At 49.0% G+C, this 24417-nt stretch overlaps 2 protein-coding genes and 1 long non-coding RNA gene across 9 annotated transcripts; 1 reads left to right on the forward strand and 2 right to left on the reverse strand.

Annotated features, from left to right (window-relative positions):
- Positions 1-1521: 1521 nt before the first annotated feature.
- Positions 1522-7774, reverse strand: Cnpy2 (canopy FGF signaling regulator 2). Of its 4 annotated transcripts, none has more exons than XM_059245708.1 (6): positions 7665-7774; positions 5168-5280; positions 4906-5021; positions 2370-2573; positions 2027-2123; positions 1522-1690 (listed from the first exon to the last, which is right to left on the reverse strand). In XM_059245708.1, exons 2-6 carry the CDS (start codon positions 5253-5255, stop codon positions 1647-1649), a joined length of 549 nt encoding a protein of 182 aa, XP_059101691.1. In that variant the 5' UTR covers positions 5256-5280; positions 7665-7774; the 3' UTR covers positions 1522-1646. The 4 variants fall into 4 exon arrangements, with proteins under 4 accessions (XP_059101691.1, XP_059101690.1, XP_059101689.1 ...); XM_059245707.1 differs by lacking the exon at positions 7665-7774 and adding an exon at positions 5835-6345; XM_059245706.1 differs by lacking the exon at positions 7665-7774 and adding an exon at positions 5886-6342.
- Pan2 (poly(A) specific ribonuclease subunit PAN2) lies at positions 6898-23352 on the reverse strand. Of its 4 annotated transcripts, none has more exons than XM_059245703.1 (26): positions 23208-23352; positions 22307-22665; positions 19776-19945; positions 19559-19679; positions 19322-19399; positions 18707-18974; positions 17522-17864; positions 17238-17334; positions 15918-16037; positions 15650-15769; positions 15270-15398; positions 14961-15160; positions 14727-14860; positions 14483-14589; positions 14227-14325; positions 13957-14027; positions 13712-13856; positions 13285-13425; positions 13094-13153; positions 12567-12657; positions 10942-11099; positions 10702-10845; positions 10398-10577; positions 9730-9823; positions 8245-8442; positions 6898-7926 (listed from the first exon to the last, which is right to left on the reverse strand). In XM_059245703.1, exons 2-26 carry the CDS (start codon positions 22586-22588, stop codon positions 7892-7894), a joined length of 3585 nt encoding a protein of 1194 aa, XP_059101686.1. In that variant the 5' UTR covers positions 22589-22665; positions 23208-23352; the 3' UTR covers positions 6898-7891. The 4 variants fall into 4 exon arrangements, with proteins under 4 accessions (XP_059101686.1, XP_059101685.1, XP_059101687.1 ...); XM_059245702.1 differs by having other exon boundaries at positions 14727-14863; XM_059245704.1 differs by lacking the exon at positions 23208-23352 and adding an exon at positions 21700-21747 and having other exon boundaries at positions 14727-14863; positions 22307-22363.
- On the forward strand, positions 10248-11946 carry LOC131895274 (uncharacterized). The gene is made up of 2 exons (XR_009375138.1): positions 10248-11023; positions 11689-11946. It is a non-coding gene; the product is annotated as an uncharacterized LOC131895274 (long non-coding RNA).
- Positions 23353-24417: the final 1065 nt, after the last annotated feature.

A 24417-nucleotide genomic window follows, 5' to 3' on the forward strand; every position in this document is an offset into this window, starting at 1 on the left:
TCTGCCTCCCGAGTGCTGGGAGTAAAGGCGTGTGCCGCCACCACCACCTGGCTTTATTCTTTTTTTTTTTTTTGAGACGAGGTCTATGAAGCCCAGCTGTCCTCCTGCCTTGTTTCTACAAACGCTGGGATTACTAGTTCGTGGCACCATACCCAGCGTTAACTGTTGTAGTTGTCATTTAATCTGAGGGGGAGGTGGCACCAAGTGTGAAGACCTGAGTTTGATCTCTGGACCCATACACAGTTGTCCTCTGACCTCCAAACACAGTAAAATTAAAAAACAAAAAAACCCTATGTGTGTCCCCCACCACCACAACTCCATAAAGCAACAGTAATAACAAAAAATGGAACTATTCATTCAGATGCCCTAAGGCATTCCTGAGACAAGAATGTTTCTAAACTCTGGAAAGCTCAACATCAGGTGTTGAAGTTTCAAAAGGCTGGTATCCTAGATTTTCAACACCACATCCAGGGCAGAATAGTCTACTAGATTATCAATGGCTTGCAATACATGAGGATACAATTTTTCACGGTGGGAAGGGTTTATATGTGTGGATGTTCTGTCTGAATGTTTTTCTGTGTACCACTTGTACACCTGGTGCCCAAAGAGACCAGTAGAGAGCATCAGACCTCCTGGAATTGGAGTTACAGATGGTTGTGAACTGCCATGTGGGTGCTGGGAATTGAACCTGTGACCTCTGAAAGAATGGCTACTGATCTTAACCGCTCCGCCATCCCTCCAGTGAAGTGGGCAGAGTGCTTTTGAAACAGGGTCTTACTAGGTAGCCAAAGCTGGCGTCAAATGTGGAATCCTCCTGCCTCAGCCTTACAGGTGCTGGGATTAGAGGTGTACATACCATACCTGGTATAGTTTTTTGTTTGTTTGTTTTTAATCAGTGAATCAAAACCAGGGATGTTCACAGGTTAGACAAATATTTTATCACTGAGCTGTATCTCAAGCAAAAGAAAGATACATTTTAATTGCTGCTGTTTGCATTAAACGCAGAACTTAGGGCCAGCAAGTAAGGTCCTCCATTAAGCATGGGGGTCCTTACCTCGTCTGTCCCTATCTGATAAAGCCCTTATTTTTCAGCTGAGCTGGTCACATCCATTTTCCCCTTCCTGTCTCTGCTCTTGCTGGTCCCTCCATCTGGAAGGGCAGAGGGAAGAATAACACATCTCCATTATTTCCTTCCAGACGAATTCCAAATTTCCACCTTTAATGTTTTCTCAGTACAAATACAAGGACTTCCTAGAGTCTTACGCTGGTCACTTATGTTCCTCGGCTCACACAGTGGTTTCTCTTTTCTTCACAATGCCATAATTACCAACACATAATACTAAGTACCTGCTGAATAAATAGTTATCTATAGTTTATAAGTGGGACAGGATCCCAGACGATCAAGAATGACAGGGCCTAACTGTATGCTATGCCAATCCCCAAACTCTACCCCTCCATTTTTTTTTCTGTCTGCAACCCCCTACCTCCACACCTAAATTTGGGCATAAAAAGACAACACAGTTTGTACTTTTGGTTTCAGACGTTTTTTCAGTTCATTTCCATAAAAACATAATATAAAAGGCAATGCCACCATCGTCCCCTCCTGGGGGTGTTCCATCAAGTTGGTCTAAGCTGCTCCCAGTGATTCACAGTTCATCATGTGATTTGTGCAGGGCATGGTCACATAGATCTGCAAATAGTACATAACAATTTGAAGGAAATGGCCACGCTCTCTCATACACACACACACACACACACCCCTTTCAAGAAAACGTCCCAAGCCAAACCGACACCCACCACCATTCTTCCAAGAATATGCTTATAAATGACAAGTTATCCCCAGTGCTCCCTCTCCTGTACCTAACGTAACGGAGACACATATCTGAAAGGTAGAGACTGGATAAAGATTACTCCAATCCCTAAGCCAAAGGGAGTGGAGGCAGCCATCGGGTCTGAGTGTGGGGTGCACACTCCTGTGCGGTAAGGGCGGGGCCGTAAGCACAGGAAGTGAAGGGGCGTGGCTTACCTGTTCGCTTACTGCAAAGCTTGTCTTTGACGTTGTCAGCCTCCCGGGAAAAGAACTCGATCAGTTCATCTTCATACTCTTCCACGATACTCTCACACTGTCAACGCAAGGGAGAGCGGACGGACATGGGGGCGCTGACACGCGCTTATTACACAGCCCCAGCTGGCCTGGCTGCGTAATATATGTAACCCAGGCTAGCCTCATCTTACGGTGGTCTTCCTACCTCTGCATCTCGAGTGCTGGAATTACAGACTCGCAACGCCACATCTGCCTCCGACCCCCAACTTATGCCCACCAGCCCCTATTGGTTTCCAAGAACCAGCTACACGCGGCCACAACTCACCGCAAACTTGAGGGTGCCGCTGATATCTGGATCGATCCGGATGCCCTGTAGGTCTAGTTCACTTGAGTCTCCATTCCGGCTCACAACGCGTACGTAGTTCTTGCGGTGGGTGGAAGGGTCGATCTGTTCCCCGTACTCCTTCATGCGGTCACACACCTCCTCAAGCAGCTCCGTGAGGTGGGCCTCTGAGCGGGCATAAGGTACCTAGAAATGTACTCAGCCTTAGGTCACTCCCTTCTACCTCATGTATTAGTAATTTGTACACTTACTTTTTCTTTCAAATCTAGCTCAAACAACTCATTCTAAAAAAAAAAAAAATTCTTCCCCAATAATGGTCCGTTATAGTTTCAGTGTCTGTCCATTGTCCTTCCTTCCTCTCAAATTACTTTCACATGTACATGTTTTGTTTGTCTTTTGGAATAGGGCCTCACCCTGCAGCCTTGGTTGGCCTTGAACTCACAGAGATCCACCTGCCTCTGTCTCCCAAGTGCTGGGAGTAAAGGAGTGTGCCACCACTCTGGGCAAATGTACATTATTATTTTAGCTGATTGTAAAATCCCAAGAAATAAGACAGGCACCATTAACTTCAAATTATAGGTAGAAACCATTTTAACTATAATCAACTATGTATTTTTTTTCCTGTGAACTTCCTTAGTTCTTGTAGATGTAGGTTTTTATTATTTATTAAAATAAATTACCCGGGGGCCGGGCGGTAGTGGCGCATGCCTTTAATCCTAGCACCTGGGAGGCACAGCCAGGTGGATCTCTGTGAGTTCGAGGCCAGCCTGGTCTACAGAGCGAGCTTAAGGACAGGCAGAGCTACAAAGTGAGACCTGGTCTCAAAAAAACAAAAACAAAAAAGCAAACAAAAATTAAAGAGGTGGTACAGGTTCTAACGATAGCATCTCAACACACTTCACAAGAATGTCTCCTTGTCAGGCTGGAGAGATGGCTCAGTGGTTAAGAGCACTGGCTGCTCTTCCAGAGGACCTGGGTCCAAATGCCAGCAACCACAGGACAGCTCATAACTTTAACTCCAGTTCCTGGGGATGTGACTCCCCCACACAGACATACGTGCAGGCAAAAACACCAATGCACATAAAGTAAGAACAGAATAAATCATTTTAAGAAAGACTGTCTCCTCGTATATCACCAGGTATAGCTTTGTCTATGTATGTCTTTGTCTTTTTTTTTTTTTTTCCCCAATGTGCACTGGTGTTTTGCCTGCATGTGTATCCATGTGAGGGTGTCAGAACTCCTGGAGCTGAAGGGACAGACGGTGGTGAGCTGCCATGTGTGTGCTAGGAATTGAACCCCGGTCCTCTGGAAGAGCAACTAGTGATTTTTTTTTTAACTCCATCCCTCAAGAAGAGAATTCTTTTTTTTTTAAGATTTATTTATTTATTATGTATACAGTGTTCTGCCTGCATGTGTCCCTGCAGGCCAGAAGAGGGCACCAGATCTCATTATAGGTGGTTGTGAGCCACCATGTGGTTGCTGGGAATTGAACTCAGGACCTCTGGAAGAGTAGTCAGTGCTCTTAACTGCTGAGCCATCTCTCCAGCCTGGCAACCAGTGATCTTAACCTCAGCCATAATACTCTCCAGCCCCTGTGTATGTATGTCTTATGTTTCTAACTAATATAATTTCTTGAATACAAATCTTTTTTTTTAAAAGATTTTGATTTTATGTATATGAGTGTTTGCTTGCATTTATGCATGCCTAGTACCCTTATCAGAAGAGGATGTTATGAAGCACCACTTGGATGCTAGTATATGAACCAAGTCCTGGACAGCAGCAAATGCTCCTAACCACCAAGCCATCTCTCTAGCTCCAAAGAGGACTCCAAGGAGTGCATGCAGAGAGTACCAGTGAGTGCCAGCATGCTGCGTTTATGGGACACTAGGGACCGAACCCAAGGCTTTGTGCATGCTAGGCTAGCACTCTGTATCTGAACGTCACTCTGAGCTGGAAAAGCCCTTTTGTTCTTTTTAAATGAATGTGTGTATACTGTACTGCTCTAGTGAGACAAGAGTCGTATGAAGTCGGGATGTGGAGAAAGGGGCTGATCACGGTCCGTCCTCTGCTAACTCCGACAGCAGAAACAATGAACTGAGGTTTGGGGCCAAGAAGTACGCAGGTTATGAGCTTCCAGCCCAACTATTTGTTCTGCTGTCTGTGAGGCATGGTCTCAAGTAGTCCAGGCTGGCCTTGAACACCCGATCATCCTGTCTCCACTTCCCAGTAGTAGGATTACAGGCATGCAAAACCATACCTGGCATAGAGCCCAATCTTTCAGACACAGCACTGTTCCAGCTGGTGTTTGTTTGTTTGTTTCTTTCTTTCTTTCCTCTTTGAAGACAGTATCTAGTTCTGTGGTCCAGACTGGCCAGGAACTCAGAGATTCTTCTGCTTCAGCCTCTGAGTGCTGGGATTATTACAGGTCATATGCCGCCTGCTTTCTTCCCTTCCGAACTAAACCAAGTTCCTAGTCAAAGCCTGGATGAGCCCCTTTATTTGGGGGGCAGTAAGTTACCTCCACAACTGACTGGCTGCCATCTGGATTGATTCGGAAGGATCCCATCTGAATGGTCTTCTTGGGGTCCACCTTGGCAATTTCCCACTCTAATTCATCCACCAGAGCCCTGCAAGCTGGAGCCAGGGAAGAGAAACAGGGGTGGGGATGAGAGAGAGAACAGGGTCAACCCAGATTTATATCCACCCTTGTTCCAAGCTTTGGATCTTACACCTCCCAAGGGTCGGCTTCCTCCCACTCCTCCTCGTCTTTATGCCTTTACCTCCACAGTGTAGATCCTGGCTCCTTCGAGCCCAGGCAGTTCCCAGCAGGACCCCCAAAAGTAGGGCCAGCCAACCCCAGCCTTTCATCCTTAGCGTAACGGGGTCGCTCCACCTGGATTCGTGTGGAAATAAAACACAGGTGTGAGGAGATAGATCCGTTTTCCCCTGGCCCGCCACCCTTCATCCCAAGGCCTTGGAAGGCCTCAGTGTGACTGATTCTAGTATCCAGGAACAGGCCAAGGTACAAATGCCCGAGGGACTGGAGTTCCCCGGGGGTGGGGGGGTTAGGGAATGGGAACTGAGAACTCAAGACTGGGACTCAGAAACTATGTCCTCCACAGGTGACGGCCTGGTCATTAATATTTTAGCACTGGACTTGAGACCTCACAGAGCTATGCAGTAGCCACGGGATGGAGGTCATCAATCATGCGAGGACGGCGGGCGGAAAGGGGCTACCAACAAGGAAACGTCAGTCGGGCCACGAGGCCGGCGAGAGCCCTCCACAAGGAGGGCCTGTGTGGACCAGGTGTTCCAGATGTGAGCAGTTCCCTGCAGACCAGCCCCTTCCCCAAGGTCTCCGCACCGCGGCCGCTCGGGTGCGTCCCCAGCCTCAGTGCGCCCGGAGCCTCAGTGCGCCCGGAGCCTCCGCGCCCGCACCGGCCCCACCTCCGCTCCCGTGGCCGCGGCCCAGGCCCTGGGAAGCCGCCGGACTCTCACTTTGTTTTCCGTGGCTCCCGACCCTAGCAGCTGCCTGGGAGGAGCGAGGCTGTCCCGGCTTCTCCAGGCTCCCGCGCCCGCCAGGCTCAGGGTGGCCGGGGACCGCCTGCCCAGCCGTCCGCCGCTAACTAGGCACCTAAGCGGGGATCTGACGGTGCCATGCGAGCCCCCTCCACACCGATCCTAAACCCGCCCCTCCAAACTCTCGCGCGAACAGGCAGTTTAGGAGCGACTCAGAGGCGGGCAGCGAGGACCCCTCGGAAGGTGTGAGGACCCAGACTTGCGTGGCGAGTCCGTTCACGTGACCACCCAGAGAACAAAGGTATCTGTCCCAGCCCAAAGTGAGGACCAAGCTCCAGTGGTGCCTGGGATAATGCACAGTCCAGGCGGGCTGGGACTAACGAGTAGATGCAATGGAGGAAGAGAAACCCAGGTTTCAATAGACAAAGATTTCATTCCACAGGAAACTACATTTCCCAGGAAGCACTGCTGTACCAAGCTTGGACAGTAGCTACAGGTCTTTTTTTTAAGTTGTTAGTTTCCTCTTGTGCCTAATTAATAGATTGTTGTGATTAGGTATGCATGGGGAAAATCACTTACGGTATTATCAGTCTTTTCAGGCCTTCTTGGAGAGTCCTGTAAGTTATCCTCTGAGGATGGGAGAGGGACCGCTACGTTAAGTTCACTATGAGCTCTCAGACTGAATTTCCTAGGGCAAGTCCCCTCTGAATTCCCAGCACATGGTTGGTACTAGTCTAGGTTCTTTGAGGCAGGGTCTTGCTATGCAGCCCAGAATGGCCTTGAACTCAAGTCCGCATCCCAGGCTGGTCGGAACTGTTAGGGTAACAGGCGGACACCAAGCCTGGCTCCACAGGTCTGAAGATAAACTGGGATTTGTGGTCTTTTTCTGAGTTTAGGGTGCCAGGTAACTACAGCAAAGACCCAACACTGTCCAAGGGAAAGAATATTCCTCTTGTATCCATCCATTTTGGACTCCAGAATCTAACCTTCATTTCTTTTTTTTTTTTTGGTTTTTCGAGACAGGATTTCTCTGCGTAGCTTTGTGCCTGTCCTGTAACTCGCTCTGTAGCCCAGGCTGGTCTCGAACTCACAGAGATCCGCTTGCCTCTGCCTCCCGAGTACTGGGATTAAAGGTGCCCACCACCGCCTGGCGCCTAACCTTCATTTCTAAGTGTGGACCTGAACACAATGTTCATTTTTCCTTTGTTCCAAGAGGGGAGGGCAGAAGACAGGAACCCCACACGAGCAGTTTTCTAATGAGATAAAAATATTTTTATTTTTATAAAACATGCTGTTTTAAGCAAATTAAAAAAAAAATAAAACATAACTCAAGACAGAATGTATGGAAGACATACTTGTGAGCTGTCATCAGGAGGGGAAGCCGTGGCTCAGCCTCCTCTGCACCGGTGTGACATGCTGGTCCATCCACCCAGCTATCATCGAGTCTCAAGCTGGAGCTTGAGCTGTCTGGGTCTCTTGTACCCTCACTGTCCAGGACTTCAGTTCTCTAGCTGGCTGGGAACTGAGAGTTCTGACTTTAGGAGCTTTTTGTTTAGATATCAATCACCCAGGATATTTATTAAGAATACCAATTACTGGTGGCGCACACCTTTGATCAGGAGGCAGAGGCAGGCAGATCTCCGTGAGTTCGAGGCCAGCTGGTCTACAGAGCCAGGACAGGCTCCAAAAACTACAGAGAAACCCTGCCTCAAAAAACTAAAAAAAAAAAAACCAAAAAAACAACCAATTACTTCCCACCTGGGTCAGTTTGGGCTTTACTTCTGGCCCATTGTCTGCAGAGGATAAAGAGGGGATCTGGCTTCTAGAACATCTGCAACAATTTTGCTGCTTTCCAGTTCTATGAACAGCACCATCTGCAGGCCCTGAGCAGATCCAGGTCTGGAAGCAGACAGGGTAAAGCCGGCTGGAGAAGCCGTCTCTCAGGTCGGGGTCACAGGACACGAACGGCAAGGGCAGGTCACAGGTCACAGTGCCAGCACTGGGGGGAAGACAGCCGTGTCTGTCAAGACAAAACGGTGAGACAAAGGGAGAGTAGGGAAAGCACTGAGACGCTTCCAATGAAGACAGAACATGGAAAAGGAGGGCATGGCATGGATCTTCCTCAGCCATTTTAGGACTGGGCAAGCAGTTTTAGACTAATGGATAACTTAAAGATAAAGCCCATCACATTGGCAGAAAAACTAGGTGACTTGTAACCTGTCAAGAGCTTCATGAGAAAAGGTAGGCGTGCTGTTATTCTAAGGTGGTGGTGTACAGTCTCTGTATATGCCATCAAAACCTACCCAACCCAGTTTCCCTTGTCGCAACCCAGCCTTACTCTTGGGACTTGTCTGGCTTTCAGGCTCAGGCACCTTCCAGTCCATCTTTCGGCCCTTCTCATAAAGACCCTTGAGCACCTTGTGGAAGGACTCGGGCTCAGTGCCATTCTTGCTCAGCTCCAGATACTTTCGGTAGAGTTGAAGTGCTGTACGGGCATCCTCAATACTGTCATGGGTCTCGCCTTGAATCTTCAGGTCTGGTGTAAATACAATTCTTAAGGAACTCACCAAGGAGGTACCCCATTTCCATCCTGACACTCAGAAAGTTCCTCTACTCCCATGCAGATTGCCAGTCTCCCACAAAACATCTTTTTTTTAATTTTAGATTTATTTCATATGTCACTAATGTTTGCCTGCATGTGTTTATGTGCTCTAGGGGTGTGCAGGTGTGCATGAGGACCATGGAGATCAAAAGAGGGCATCAGATCCCCTGGACCTGCAGTTATACATAGTTCTGAGCCACCACGTGGGTACTGGGAACTGAACCACGGTCCTCTGCAAGAGCAAAAGGTGCCTCTTAACCACTGAGCCAACTCTTCAGCTCCAGAAAACATCTTAAGTACTGACAGTAGCTAACTGAAACCATGTAATTCTAAGCTGAGCAATCATTAACTACTCTTTACTCCAAAATGTTTCCTATTCTGTTTCTCTTGTAGTTTTTGTTTCTGTTTTGTTGTTGTTGTTTCGTTTTTTTGAGACAGAGTTTCTCTATTTACAGTCCTGGCTGTCCTGGAACTCCTAGACCAGGCTGGCCTCCAACTCAGGGATTTGCCTGCCTCTGCCTCCTGAGTGCGGGAATTAAAAGTGTGCTCCACACAGCCTGGCAAAACTTGTTTTTTTAATTTTTTACATGTGAGTGCTCTGTCTAAAGGGCACCAGATCTCATTGTAGATGGTTGTGAGCCACCATGTGGTTGCTGGGAATTGAACCCAGGACCTCTGGGAGAGCAGCCAGTGCTCTTAACCGCTGAGCCATCTCTCCAGCCCTTGTTGACAATATCTCCTATGTGACCCAGGCTGGCCTTGAACTCATTATGTGAAGCTGAGACCAACACTGAACTTGTGTTTCTTCTTCTTTTTTTTTTTTTTTTTTTTTTTTTTTTTTTTTTTTTAAGATTTATTTATTTTATTATGTATACAGCATGTATGCCTGCAGGCCAGAAGAGGGCACCAGATCTCGTTATAGATGGTTGTGAGCCACCATGTGGTTGCTGGGAATTGAACTCAGGACCTCTGGAAGAGCAGTCAGTGCTCTTAACCTCTGAGCCATCTCTCCAGCCCCGAACTTGTGTTTCTTCTGTGTCTCCCTCCTGAGTTATGGCTACAGGCAGGCACGTACCGCCATGTCCAGTCTCATGTGGTACTAGGGCCTGAACAAAGGGCTTTGTGCATGCTAGGCAAGCACTCTCCTGAGCTAGATGCCCTGCCCCAAACATTTCCTACTCTTCATCAGTACCACAGGGCACACAAGCTAGAGCAGCTCACCTAGAAAGTACCAAGCAAGAAATCGTAGGGAAATCATCCGTTTTCGGGGCATGTGGAACAGGTAGACTGTGTCAAGAACTTGGTCCTTGGGCACCTGGCAGGGATCAAAAGAACAAAAAACTCAAGATAGATGATCCATAACCTCTCATTCTCTTAATACAAAATATATTCACTGAGAAGCCCACTCTCAAAAGTAACTCCAGGCCAGCAAGATGGCTCAGCAGGTAAAGGCATTGTCACCAAGCCTGACAACCTGGGTTCAATCCCCAGGACCAACATGATGGAAAGAGAGAATCCACTTCCACAAGTTGTCCTCTGACCTCTAAACATGCAACATGGTACTCTCAGGAGGTGTGCATGAGTACACTAAATAAATGTAATTTTGTTTTTAAATGTATGGTGCATGGGAGTGGTAGGGACAGGTTGGGTGGAAAGAAAGCTGTACATTAAAGAAGAAAAAATGCCAGGCATGGTGGCACACGCCTTTAATCCTAACACTCAGGAGAAGGCAGGTGAATCTCTGAGTTCAAAGCCAGCCTGCTCAACATAACTAGTTACAGGGCAGCCACAGCTACACAGTGAAACCCTGTGTCAAATCAAACAAACAAAAGACAAAACAAGAAACAACAATAATAACAACAACACTCCTAAATAAACCTCATCCGAACCATGAGGTTGATGACCCGGAAGTCCTTCTGCAGACCGTGACCCACAAACTTGACTCCAATATCAATGAGAAAACGAAGCTTTAGGTAGGTAGACTTGAGAGTTGTGAGGTGCTTGGAGGAAATTTTGGCATCAAGGTCTCCTGGCTTTATCCCCGAGTACTGAGTCAAGTAATCTACTACCTAGGGACCGAGAGAAAGACAAATCACTAGGACATGAGAAGGTGCGGTCTCTTCCTGCCACTCTCCCCAGGGTTCTCAGACACTCTATGCAAGCACAGACTTGGCCTCAGTGGCCCCTTCATACCTGCTCCTGAGTAGAGATGTAGTCATCAATGAAGGGAATACCCTCATTAGGCCCTTGGCCCCGAACACAGGTGATCCTTGCTACTGACATCTGGCTTGGTTTAATGGTAGACTTGGTACCATCACTGCGTAACTCTGCTTCTTCCTATGTCACAAGAGTCAGTATGGACACCAGAGAATACTCAGAATTCCCGATCTCCTCAGAGTTCTGTCCCTCGGCCCCGTCCTTTTGGCTGTGTACCTCATTCAGAGTGACAAACTCGGCATCGAGGCCCACCAGGTCCCCAACCTGTGGCATCTCATTCAGCATCAGGGGAATGAAGGTAGTGTGTGTTTTCCGCTGCTTCCGTGCCAGCGAGGCTTCTGCCATCAGCACATTAGCCTCAATCGGGTTCTTGACTGAAAGGAGAATGCAGAGAAGACCGGGCTAGGGAGAGGACTGGGGGAGACCCCACGATGGCTGCCCACAGGCCATTGGTCCATATTGTGATCTCTTGATAACCAAAGGAATTGGGTAGAAGGAGTGTATCTGGGCTGGCAAGATGGCTCAGCAGGTAAAGACACTCACTGCCAAGTCTAACCACCTGAGGTTGATCCCCAGAATCCACATGGAGGAAGGAAAGGACCTACTCTCTCAAATTCCTCTGACTCTGATGTCCCCTTCATGCTGTGTGTTATACATACTAATGTGCGCACCTGAGGTTGATCCCCAGAATCCACATGGAGGAAGGAAAGGACCTACTCTCTCAAATTCCTCTGACTCTGATGTCCCCTTCATGCTGTGTGTTATACATACTAATGTGCGCGCGCACACACACACACACACACACACACACAGTAAATGTAATGTAATAAAAAAATTTACAAAGAGACTACACCATTGTCTGCTATGACACAGCAGATCAAATCAGAAAATTATCAAGAAGTAGGCCAAGAAAAAGACAAAAATGGGGAAAAGAGGGAGTAAGATTTTTACTTTGGACCTTAGCTTACAAAATCCAGAAAAACAAAGCTACAGAGAAACTACTGTTTAAGGGGACCAAACTGGCACTTCCGAGGGAGCCCGACCCCTAAGAAGAGATACCACTGGGGATAACGGCTGGCGTGGGGCCGGCTGGCAGGCGCAGTGGGTAAAGCACTCGCTCCGCAAGCCTGAAGGGAGAACTGATGCCTCCAAGTTGTCCCTTGGCCTCTACACACCCAGTAACAACAGATAAACACTGTAATAAATGGCATTGAAAAAGGATATTCCATGGGGGCCATTCTCATTCAAACTACCACAAAAAGGGGACAAGAACGTTTAGAATCAAAATCATAACCTGAGCCATTTTTACAAAGCTTCCTCCGTCCTCCCTTACTCCACCTTCAGAATTTCCAGCTTCAAAATTAGTTACTTTTGTTGTCTTTTTTAAATGGTTCTCATCTATAGCCCAGGCTGACTATGCAGTCCAGGTCGTCCTTGAACTCATGTCAATCCTCCTGCCATAGTCTTTTTTTGTTTGTTTGGTTTTTCGAGACAGAGTTTCTCTGTGTAGTTTTGGTGCCTGTCCTTGATCTCACTCTGTAGACCAGGCTGGCCTCGAACTCACAGAGATCCGCCTGGCTCTGCCTCCCAAGTGCTGGGACTAAAGGTGTGCACCACCACCGCCCGGCCTGCCACAGCCATTTGAGGGCAGGGATTGCAGGCATGAATTACCATCTCCAGCCAGCTTCTAAATTTAAGATCTGATCAGCAGGAATTTCTTGAGTATGCCTGGAAGTATTAACACCAGTTACCAATTCTCAATACTACAAAAATATCCCCCAGGTTTTCTCCTGAAGTCCAACTTAAACTGCCTAAGCCTTTGGCCTCTCCACATCACTTACTGTTCAGGTTGTATCTGGAATTGAGGTTCCTTTTGACGTAATACAGGATCGCTGGTACTTTCCAATTCATGTCAAACTGCACAGCTTCATACTAGAGGAGGTAAACACAGGCTGGAGGGTATCTCAGTGGTAGAGTGTTTGCCTGTCCTGCACAAGTCTCTTGGTTTAACCCCAGCACTGCCTCACACTCTAAAGAAAAATACTTGTGTCCTATCCTAACGATGTATCTTACTCCTTTTCCTCAAGTCAGAGAGAGGCCAGCACCCAGGTGCTAACTCTTCTGATGCCATTCATTCCCAAAGCCTCTCTCCTTCCATCATGAACCTTCCAGGCACTCATTAGGGACAGAGACTAAGGACACTAACAAAGACAGGTAGATAAAAGGGGGTGGAGCTGTAATCACACCTGTAATCCCTGTACTCTAGAGGCTACAGCAGAAGCATAGTGAACTGGAGAACAACCTGACTCATGCAGCAGCACCCTCTCCCCCAAAGAATGAAAGGGGCAACAGAAATGTTTTGATTTACCTTATCAATAGGTTCAATAAGGAAGTCATTGAAAAGATACCACTGCTGGTGAGTCACGCCCTGTGCAGACAAAGAGGCAGGCTGATGTCAAAGTGATAGCCGGTCTGCTTGCTAGGAGCTCAGGGACAGACCTGGGACTGCACTCAGCCATCTCCTCCAGGAATGCTCTTCCCTTGTCCCATCTGACTCACCTCCTTGCGCTGGTGGTAGGTCTCGCCAACTTTGATGTGAGCCACCAAACTGCCTCCTGTTCGTGAGTCCAGGATGTGTACCACAGTAGCCATCAGGTCATACACATAGACACCATGCTCCTCTGCCCTGGCTGGACCCCACTGTGAGGGGGTACCCAGGCTGCTAAGCTAAGTTTAAGGACTGGGGTTTGGGATGGGGGATGAGGACAAAGGGCAGAGGGTAGGGAGTCCTGGGAATGGGGAGCCAGGGTAGGTTACCTCCATCTTAGCCCATCTATGACTGCCCACCACTAGACTGAGCTCTTCTGGAAACCCCACAACTGGTGAGTAACACCTTTCATTCCTTTGCACCACCCCCTTGCCCTGCCTCACCTTCGACCCTGCCTTCACCCCCTCACTCCCTCTTCTTCCTGTTTTTTCCAACAACCTGCATCTCATCCCCATCAGTCCAACTGCAAACGTCCAGCCCTCTGCTCTTGGTCATCGTCATGCGGAGGGAAAACGGAAGCCAGACATTCTTCAGTTCCTCCATGGAGGGGCACAGTGAGCCCTCTGGACTCCTTGGTTCCTTCCTGTTAGACCAAGAATTAGAAAAGTGCTCTCAAGATATCTAGCCAGTGACAGGAATCACCAAGTAGTTCCATCACTTGACAACTCTAAGATGGTACCTACCTGTCAGCCAAAGTAAACTCCTTGTTCTTAATTTCCCCACCATATTTCTTTACCGCTATTTTGAAGGCAACCTGGAACACATAGGAAAAAAACAACAAAATTCCTAAGAATATAATCATACGTAGAAGTAAAACAAGGAATAAAAATAAAAGGAAGTCCTCAAAGTCCTGCTTCCAGCTGGGCGGTGTGGCACAGCACACCTTTAATCCCAGCACTCAGGAGGCAGAGGCAGGCGGGTCTCTGAGTTGGAGGCCTGTTTCCAATCATTACCTCAGCTTGTAATCTCCAGAAATCAGCCTCTTTTGAGCTATTCACTTCACAATTAATGACAAGAATATCTGGCAGATGTCGGATATTGCGGGTCTGAATCTGAGAGAAAGAAATAAGAAATTACAGAGTGTACAAGAAAAGAAACCTAGACAGGGTCAGTAAAACTGGAGTCTTCCCACTCCCCGTAGCCCCCGGGAAGGCAATGCTACCACCACCCTCAGACGAGTCCTCGCGGAGGCAGGACCCGTTCACTCACCGTGGGCTGGTATCTCTCACAGTTGTCACACCAGGCCTGTGTGTTCTGCTCCAGGCAGATACTTCGCTTCAGCACATGAGCAAAATCATAGTTCTTCCCGGTTTTATCTGAGGAGAAACTGGACACTTCACTCCAAGCTCTCCCCTCTACCCACAGCCTCCCACAGGCCCCCACACCTCCGGGGTGTTACGAGGTTATCTGAGGAGCCTTCCCAACCCAGCTGCAGGTCTACCACAGATGCTACCCTCAGGGTAGGAGAGCGTGAAGAGCAGAGTGGATGAGGCTCGCACGGTCTCACTGCCACAGCGGCAGAGGCTGCAGTTCTCCATCTCACAGCTGAACAGCTGCCCGATGATGGAGTCCCCTGATGAGCAGAAACTGCTGAGGGCGGAGAGGACAACACATGTACACATGTAGAAGACCCTCTAAACCCCAGAGGGACCTGCTTTGGTGGCTTTATTCTTGTCCAGCTCCATACCTGCCTCCAACACCTCGATAAGCCTGGGGTACTTCCAGCTCCTGCATATCCTGATGCAGCTGAGTAAGAATGAAGCGATTCCACCTCTGGATGAGCCTGGCCAGACTGCCCTTGCCTGAAGCCTCATCCGAATCGGCCAGGATGAGACCCAGTGCTGAGGCCTCAGGAATAGTACGGAATGCTCGAAGGAAATTACTGCCCTGGAAGAGGGTTATTTTCTCTTTCATGTTATTTGCACAGCAGTGGCCTTTCCAACTATCCGTCTTCTGTCCCTTGCCCTTTAAGTTTCCCGGGTCTCGAAGGACTGACCTGACAAGGATCACCTCGGGAGAGGTCCAGCATATGGAAGAGGAAGCCAAGCTCACATGCCAGGCAGAACTCCTTCTGGCAAAGGTGGTTCTGGATTAGACAGCGAACAGGCTCCAAGAAATAGAGCACCTGGAGGGAGAGCAGGAGAGCTGGTGGGGAAACCGGGAGAGGGGAAAGATGGGTGTTCTGTGAGCCACTGGAATAAAGCAGGACTCCACTGAGGCAATGGAGCTCACAGAGGAGACGTGAAGGTGCAGGGCACACAGATGAGGCCAAGGTAGAGTGGGCTTGACTGAGGAGCCGAGAAAGAGCAGAGCAGGGACTAAGTGGCAGTGAAGAGGCGGGAAGCATGTTCAAGCTCAGGAGGGCCCAGCCCTTACCTGGATCATGCAGTTACAGTAGGCGTTGGGGATGTGGGGCTCTAATCCAGCAAACAGTGTCTTGTTGTAGTGTTTGAAGTCAAAGTCTTCCAGCCCTAGCTTGGAGTATTTGATGGTTACCTAAGGCAGAACAGTTTGAGCAGGATGAGTGAAATCCTTTTCTCGAGCCCCCCTCCTGGTCTAGAGTTGTCGAGGAAGGCTCCTTGATGAGACTCAGTTGTTTTCCATATGGTTCCCTTCCCCCACACATCCCACAAGACCCCAGCACCTTTCGGTACTTCTTAGAAACCATGTGGAGATGTGGCTCTTCCTCTCGTCCTATTGGTGACTCCGTGACTTGACTGAAGTTGTCAAATTCACTGTCCGACTCCTTCAGCCGATAGGGAATCTAGGGTTTGTTTTTTTGAAAAAGAAGAATGCTGTTGGATGTCTTAAGCAGCTTTGGCTTCCCCTTTCCTTTTTCCTTTCTGTTGCTGTTTTCTGTGTAGCCCTGGTTGGCCTGGAATTCAGTATGTAGATCAGGCTGGCTTAGAACTCCTGCCTCCGCCTCTTAAGTGCTGGAATAAAGGCATGTGCCACCACACCTGACTGTTTTTATTTACTTATTTATTTTGAGACAGAGTCTCACGTAGCTAAGGCTGGCCTCAAATTCAATATGTAGCCAAAAAAACCCGTGATAGGTCCAGCCACCCAGGGCTGGGGTTGCTGGTGCATACCACCTCACCTGGTGCCCACTTAATTCCTTTTCAACATAACTATGGTTACAGAAATATATTCACATTGGTTAACAAAATGCAACTAAGTTTAATTTGTACATGGTTTATGATTTAAAAAAAAACCCAACAAGTCTGCCATCTAGTTTACTTTTATCTACTACAAACACATGAAAGGTCTTCCACTAAAATTCTGCCAACAAAGAAATAACATTGAGAGATATGCCTTTGGTTTGCCTTAGAAAAGTAACACATTTTCTAGTAAAAGACTATAAAACTGGGGCAGAGTAAACCTGATGACCCCAGTTCAATCCCCAGATCTCAAGGTGGATGGAAGAACCAATTCCTAAGTCTCCACGTATGCTTGTGACACATGCATGCCTTCACTCTTCATACACATACACACACACACACACACACACACACACACACACACACACACACCCATACACATACATACAATAATAAAATTTTAAAAATTAATTTTAAAGTTTATAAAATTGGCATAAATGTTGTAATGTTAAAACACCACCATTTAGTTCCTGAACATCTGTGACAGTTTTGTTGTCTTCAACATTTCTTCATCCTCCATAACCATTACTTCACTATGCTGCTCTTAACTGCTCCAGCCTGAGTAGCAGCTTCCCTCTGAAAAGCTCTGGCACAGGATGCTTATGACATTCTTTTGGCATTTAACAACAAGATACAAATAATGTCTTACCTTCAACCAAATAACCTTCCTAAGGGACAACGCCCGACCATGCCTGTCTCGGACATAACAAGCACACTCCTTGAATTCCGCTCGCGGCCCAAACCTCTACTATCTAACAACAAAGACTAGTGTAAGATGAGGGGCACAGCCGCCCTCTGCACACCTGATTGCGCAGCCTGGTGCGAGGGTTAGGTGCGTAGCCAATGAAGCCCACCTTCTTCATGGTTCGAAGGATTTCCGCATCCACAGGTGGTGCTCGCCTGTAATCCAGGGCAGTTCCAGGACTTGAAGTCACGACAGCCCCCATGCATCCCCAGCCCACAGGTTCAGAAGGGGAAAGCATTTAAGGTAGACAACAATCACCACAGCAGGGGGAGAATAACCAGGCTAACAGAAGCTTCTGGCAGCTTGCCCCCGCCCCCCTCCAGCCCAGCAGTGAGGTACAACCTGGGGGCCGGAGCGGAGTTGGCAGCGGGCCAGTCAGAGAGCAGTGTGTCAGTGGTGAGTGGGACGGGAATAAGGGAGAGAGGCAGCAGGTCCTGGCTCCAGTCCAGAGGCGGCAATGAGTCCACAAGACAGGGCAGAGCAAACTCAGTCTCTCGGGAGTAGGGGTTGAAGGAGGGCTCTGGGGAGTCTGTCCAGAGATGCACGCAGCCCTGAGAGTCCCCGAAGGCCAGGGCCTGCTTGCTGGCTGACACGTCAAATGTCATCAGCAGAGGTCCCACGGGATTCACATGAAAGATGTCGGCGGGGTTGGCCAGGCCTGTGGGTTCACAAAACTGGCACTGACCTAGAAAGGAAAAAGAAACAGACCAGTGAGCCATGAAAAGTGAAGGGGGGTGGGGACCCTTTCACCCTCTTCTAATATCAGGTGAGCTAGACACAACAATCCATGCCTAGAGACAAAGAGAATGCCTTCTCATGTGTTCTCATAAATCACAGATACTTTACCACCTAGCAAAGGGCAATTCTTATGTTATTTAGTTTAGTTTTTTTTTTTAAAGAATTTTTTTTCCCTCTAGGACAAGGTTTCTCTGTGTAGCCCTGATTGTCCTGGAACTCACTCTGTAGACCAGGCTGGCCTCAAACTCAAGAGATCTGCCTGCCATCATGCCCAGCTAAGACTTATTTTTTAATTACTTGTTTATATGTGTCTGTGGGTAGGACATTCACAAGAGTGCAGGTGCCTGCAGAGGCCAGAAGAGGGCATCAGATCCACTGAAGCCTCCTAATGTAAGTGCTGGGAACTCAACTCGGATCCTCTACAAAAGCAGTAAGCATTCTCAGTCGCTGAGGCATTTTCTCAGTCTCCATCTTTTTTTGTTTTTATTTACTTTTTGGTGGTATAGGAGACTGAAGCCAGGGCCTAGCACCTTGTGGACAACCATTCTGTCACTCAGCTACAGCCCCGGCCTGCCCCATCTTTCTTTTTCAAGATAGGGTATCACTATGATACCCAGGTAGGCCTTCAATTCAGGCATGGTTTGAATTCCCATAAATTGAACCTTAGTGAAACCCTGGGAGTCTGGTGGATGGTTATGTCTAACTCCAGCAAAGAGGTATATGGGGGTTACTCCTGCTGGGCTACTCGGCTCACTGACCTGTCCTACCCAGTGCCGACCCCTTTCCTACCCGACTGGGAGATGATAGCAAGACGGGAAGTGTATGTAGGGATGAAACGCAAGAAGGCAGGATCCACGTGTACTTGAAGTGGCGTGATGGCACGCATCATGCGTAAGTCATACACCTTGAGGAAACGGTCACAGGCCAGGCCGGTGAGGCGGCTAGAGAAGCCACAGGCAGCCAGCAGGTTACCATGAACATCAAAATCTGACAGACTCCCTGAGAAGGCATCAAATTCATGCTCCACTTTAAAACTACGGAGGTCTCGCAGGGAAACCTGAAGAAGAGAAAAATTGTTACCTGTCACCTCTGTGACAGGGAGGAGACCTTATCACCTAATTAATCCTGTGAGAGCCCTGCCAGAGAGGACAAAGGTTCTAGGATACTGATGGAGCAAAGAAAGGCAGAAAGAAGGGCCACGAGATAGAAGGGATGCCCCAAAGAACTCCTTTATCCTTTTGCCTCCAAGGCTTCGAACTGTAGAAAATGTCAGAATTCAAGATAATCTCATGCAGGAAGTAATGCCATCCCTCACATCCCTCATCTTGAATCCAACTAGGGAGAGCAGACCCCAGTATCTAGTGAAGCAGGGCCCAGGGTGGAGGAGACATGGAGCCTGGTTACCTTGCCAGATGTGTGGCCACAGAAGAAGAAACGGTTTGTCTGCCTCATGATGGTGACTCCGGGTATCTCCACTGCATACTAGAGAGAGAAGCAAGAGAAACCAGTGAGATGATTCTCCCCACAGGCTAAGGAACAGAGAAGTCATACCATATCTCAACACATTTCCAGCCCAAACACACCCCCGCCACGACCTCAGGTCCCACATGGGTTTTTCCTGGGCTCAACCCAGGTTCGTACCTTTTGAGTCTCCTGCACAGTGTTCAGGTCGATCTCCAGTATGTGGTTCTGCAGCCCACCAATGAGCAGAGTGCTGTTGTCAGTCAGCAGGAGACTGTGCATATCCTCACACTCATCCAGCCTGTGTAAGAAGGGCCAAGAGGCTGGGGGCTCACCAGCTGCCAATCCTATCTTCCTATAGTTTCCCCTCTCCCAGCTGAGCTGAAAGGTCACTTACAAATAGTCAAATATAATGAGCCCCCCTCGGGCCATGTACTTGAGGTTGTTCTTGGTGAGGAAAAGGACACCGTTTTCCAGGCTCTGGATTTGCCGAATGTCATCACTGCCGTTGACCTGAAAGGATGAGTACCGCTCCAGGGCTGGACCGAAAAATGAAGTGGCATGGCCCTAGGAGGGATGAAAACGGCAGACCTGAGTGCAGGGCAGCATCCTCCTCGATACAGAAAGGACTGAGCACTCTTCGGATCTCTTTCCCGCTGGTCCTGTCTGTCTAGGGGCAACTGAGGCATAAGGCTAAGAACTAGAAGTCTTAGTGACAAAAGCAATGATTATAACACCTCATGTTAATGCACCACAAACTACTTTTAAAAGATGTTTGTACTATTTTTACTTTGTGTGTGTGTGTGTGTGTGTGTGTGTGTGTGTGTGTGCGCGCGCGCATCCCAAGGAGGCTGGAAGAGGGCAGCGGATCCCCTGGAGCTAGACAATTGTGTTACAGACAATTGTGAACTGCCATGTGGGTGCTGGGACTTGAACCCAGATCCTCTGGAAGAGGACAAATGGTCTTACCAGCCGGAGCCGTTCCTCCAGCCCCAAATTATTTTTGTTTACACAGCACAAAATACTTAGATAAACCCTCATTTTATTCTCACAATGACCTTGATGAATGGGTAATTCAGTTAATTAGAGATTTGTTTCTTCAGAAGGCTAGTGACGTGAGCTGATCTTCCACTGGTCACTTTTCCATAGTCAACTCTTAGGGGTTTTTTGTTTTTGTTTTTGTTTTTACTTTAAAAAAATACAAAACAGGGGCTGGAGAGATGGCTCAGAGGTTAAGATCGCTGCTTGCTCTTCCAAAGGTCCTGAGTTCAATTCCCAGCAACCACATGGTGGCTCACAACCATCTGTAATGAGATCTGGTGTCCTCTCTGGCCTGCGGGCATATGTGCAGACAGAACACTGTATACATAATAAATAAATCTTAAAAAAAAAAAAAATACAAAACAAAACATAGTCGCCGGGCAGTGGTGGCGTACGCCTTTAATCTCAGCACTCGAGAAGCAGAGGCAGGTGGATCTCTATGAGTTCGAGGCCAGCCTGGTCTACAGAGTGGGATCCAGGACAGGTACCAAACTACACAGAGAAACCCTGTCTCAAAAAAATCAAAAAAACAAAAAACAGAAACCACAGGGTCTCATACAGTACAGTGTGGCTTGGCACTTGCTATGTAGACCAAGATGCCCTCAAAGTTACACTGACCCTCCTGCCTAAGTCTCCTGAGTGCTGAGATTAGAACTGGCTTCATGGCTAAATCTTTTTGTTGTTGTTTTTTGAGACAGGGTCTCTCTATGTAGCCTTGGCTATTCTGGAATTTGCTATATAGAGCAAGTTGGCTTCAAACTCAGAGACCCTCCTGCTTCTAGAGTCCTAGTTTGGTTAAATCTTGATCTCTACAGCATGTGAGAAATCCATACTGAGTCAGAGTCATAGGACAGAACACAAATGTGAAACACACCTCCCCTCTCTCTGTCACATCATTCACCACTGATCTCTGTGACTCCATTTTCTGACTCTGTCTGTGGCCTTCTTTGCTGCATTGTTAGAGACCACGTCTCCCTATGCAGCCCTGGGTGTCCTGCCTCTGCCTCCCTTTGGATTATGTGACATGTCTACCATGTTCTCGCTCTGTCTCGCTACGTAATCTCATTTGCTCTAATTACATTTGTGCTTGAGTTTTGTTTTATTCAATACTAGGAATCAAACCTAAGGGCTCACATATGCTAGGCAAGTACTCGGCTAAGATACATCCCCAGCCTTTTTTACTTTGAGATAGGTTCTTGCTACATAGCACTAGCTGGCCCAGGCCTTACAGCACTCTGCCTTGGTTTCTCAAGTGTTGAGATTACAGGCAATGTGCCTACCTTGAATCCCATTTCAAGTCTCTTCTTTTTTTTGGTTTATCAAGGCAGCTGGAAATGAAGGTAGGATTATAAATTAAGGCCAGCCTAGGATACACAGCAAAACCCTGTCTTGAAAACAAAAACAGGATTGGGCATGTAGCTCAGTGGGTAGAATGCCAGCCGACTGCACATGAAGCACCAGGTTTTATCCCCAGTACCACAGGAACCCAGTACTCTATCAGGAGACAGAGGCAGGAGGATCAGAAATTCAAGGTCATCCTTGGTTACACATAAAATTCAAGGTCAGACTGGGATACATGAGACCTGTCTTTAAAAATCAATAAACAAGAAGATACAGTGGCACACACATAAACTCAGCACTTGGGAGGCTAACGCAGGAGAATTGCTATGAGTTCCAGTTAGCCTGGACTATATAGAGAGATGGGCAAACTGGCAACGCGGGATGCCTTATGTGACCATATATGTAATTAATGTCTGGAGCCTGGCTTCCCCGCCTCTTTCTCCACTCCCTTCTTCTTGTTTTAAGAGATCCAGCGAACTCTCATCCCTTGACTCAGATAAAGACTTCTACACCCTTTTGGCCTTCAGGAAGGGGTCTAGTTCTTACCCCATGGCTCCCCACCCACAGCATCTCCTCATGTAAGTCAAAGTGGGAGACGGACACGGGGACTCCCACTTCGGCCACCACGCTGTGCAACTCCGAGTAGACACCTTCCATTATGTGCACTGACTCCTGGACGGGAAGCGCCTCCAAGGCTACCCCCTCTGGGTCCAGCTCCACGTTCGGTAGCAGATTTGGGTTCAGGTGGGCATCCAGGACCGGGTCCAGGGTAGAGTGCATGGCTGGGGAAAATTCGGCCAGTCCAGGATCCAGACCCTCAAAGTTCATGACGATGACGGCCGAGGGTCAGACCTGAGTCACACCCTGCCTTGCCACCGGGACAGCCCCGGGGGGCCTAGAAGGGCCTGCAGGGAAAGAGGCGGCGCAGTCAGGGGTAGTGAGGTGAGGTAGGGAGGTGTCTTCTGCGCTGCAGAGCGGGAGAGCCGTGTGCTACACTCGGCACCTCCGAACGCTCCCGGTTCCCTACCATCCCACCAAACGGCCTACGCCTCGACTTCCCTTTTCTCATGAACCGAGGGGTGCAGGGAGCAGGCATGACAGGGGCTGGAGTCGGGCAGGGAGGTCTTGCTTCCTAGAACTAACTGGCTGGGAGGGGCAGGGGTCGGGCAGCGGAGGGAGCAAGACAAGTCGGTTTCCCAGAATCCTTCACAGGGGTTACCCAGCATCCTCCAGCGGGGTGGGTAACGCGGACGGCCAGCTACCCGCAAACGGGGCGGGCGTGGGGGGGTGGGGGAGCAGTGGAAAACAGACGGCTACCCAGAATCCTCCGGGCCAGCCCGAGACACTGGTTACCCAGAATCCTCCCCCAGCGGCGGGGACGGGAGGGGAAGGGTTAGGGCGAAGGTCAGCCGTGTTCCTGGGATGCTTACGGGGAGTGGGTCATTACCAAGATTTCTCCATGGCGGATATTTTGGAGCGCGTGGAATTCAAACGAGTAGGGGAGGGAGGGGGCAGAGAGAGCGCCGTCAGCTCCGCGGGAAATTCCACTTCCCCCCACTCCGCCCCCGCGCCTCCAGCGCAACCTAACCCGAGCCGGACGGACGGGGGGATTGGCAGTCCTCGCTGCCAACCAGCAGGGGCCTGGGGGCGGGGCGGGGCTCGCCTCAGCCAATCAGGAGGAGCCAGGTACAAGCCGCTCCCGCGGAGGCGTGTGACGCGACCGCGCCGTCAAAACGAGGTGACGGGACGCCGCGGGGGACAAACTGGGTCAGGCGCGGGCCCGGGGAAAGTGATCCCTTCGCTGTCACGCCTGTGTTAAAACAAGTTATCTTTAGACTTGGAAGCCAAGTGTTTACGGTCCCCGGATAGAAGCCGGACGAAGGGGAGCCGGCGGCGGAGCGCTGGGACGCGCCCGCCGGGTCTTCCCAGCGTGTGCCTGGGAGCCGGTCCGCCGCCGCTGACCCCGAACCCCCGAAACTCACCGGCCTTTCCTCTGACTTCTAGACATGGGAGAGAAAAAGGAAGCGGGAGCCTGGCTTGTAGTCCGGCCCAAGTGGCCACCTTTTCTATGTTTTCAAAGGCATCCATCTGAAATTCCCAGTCGTGTCTGTATCGTCCCCAGGGGGCCCCATAATTTTCCCAAGAAACGAGACTCCCCGACTGTCAAATTCCCCTAGATTGCGGAGTTAGACATCGGCCCTCAGAGGGAGGTAAACAGCAAATTGAGTCAACCGGGACTTACGCTATCGACAGTCATTCTAAGCGACTCTTAGCCTCCAACTCAGATCCTACCCCCTCTACCTCTTCTGTGGGAGGATGTCATCATGTCCTGCAGATTCGGGGGGCTTAGCTGTGGACCAAAACTGCTTTGGAATTGGTCCCTGGTGTCTTAGGACACTCAAACTCAGCTGTCATTACTTTTCTTTTCTTTTTTTTTTTTTTTTTTCTTTTCCAAGACAGGGTTTCAGGGTTTCCAGGCTGGCCTGGAACTCGTTCTGTAGCCCAGGCTGGCCTCGAACTCACAGAGATCCGCCTGCCTCTGCCTCCCGAGTGCTGGGATTAAAGGCGTGCGCCGGCACTGTGCAGCTACTGTTTTTAAAGGCCATGCACAGCTAATGGTCCACACCTGCAGCCCCTGCATTCTTAAGGCAGAGGCA

Source organism: Peromyscus eremicus, chromosome 18 (assembly GCF_949786415.1).
Source record: "Peromyscus eremicus chromosome 18, PerEre_H2_v1, whole genome shotgun sequence".
In the NCBI taxonomy this organism is placed as follows: Eukaryota; Metazoa; Chordata; class Mammalia; order Rodentia; family Cricetidae; genus Peromyscus; species Peromyscus eremicus.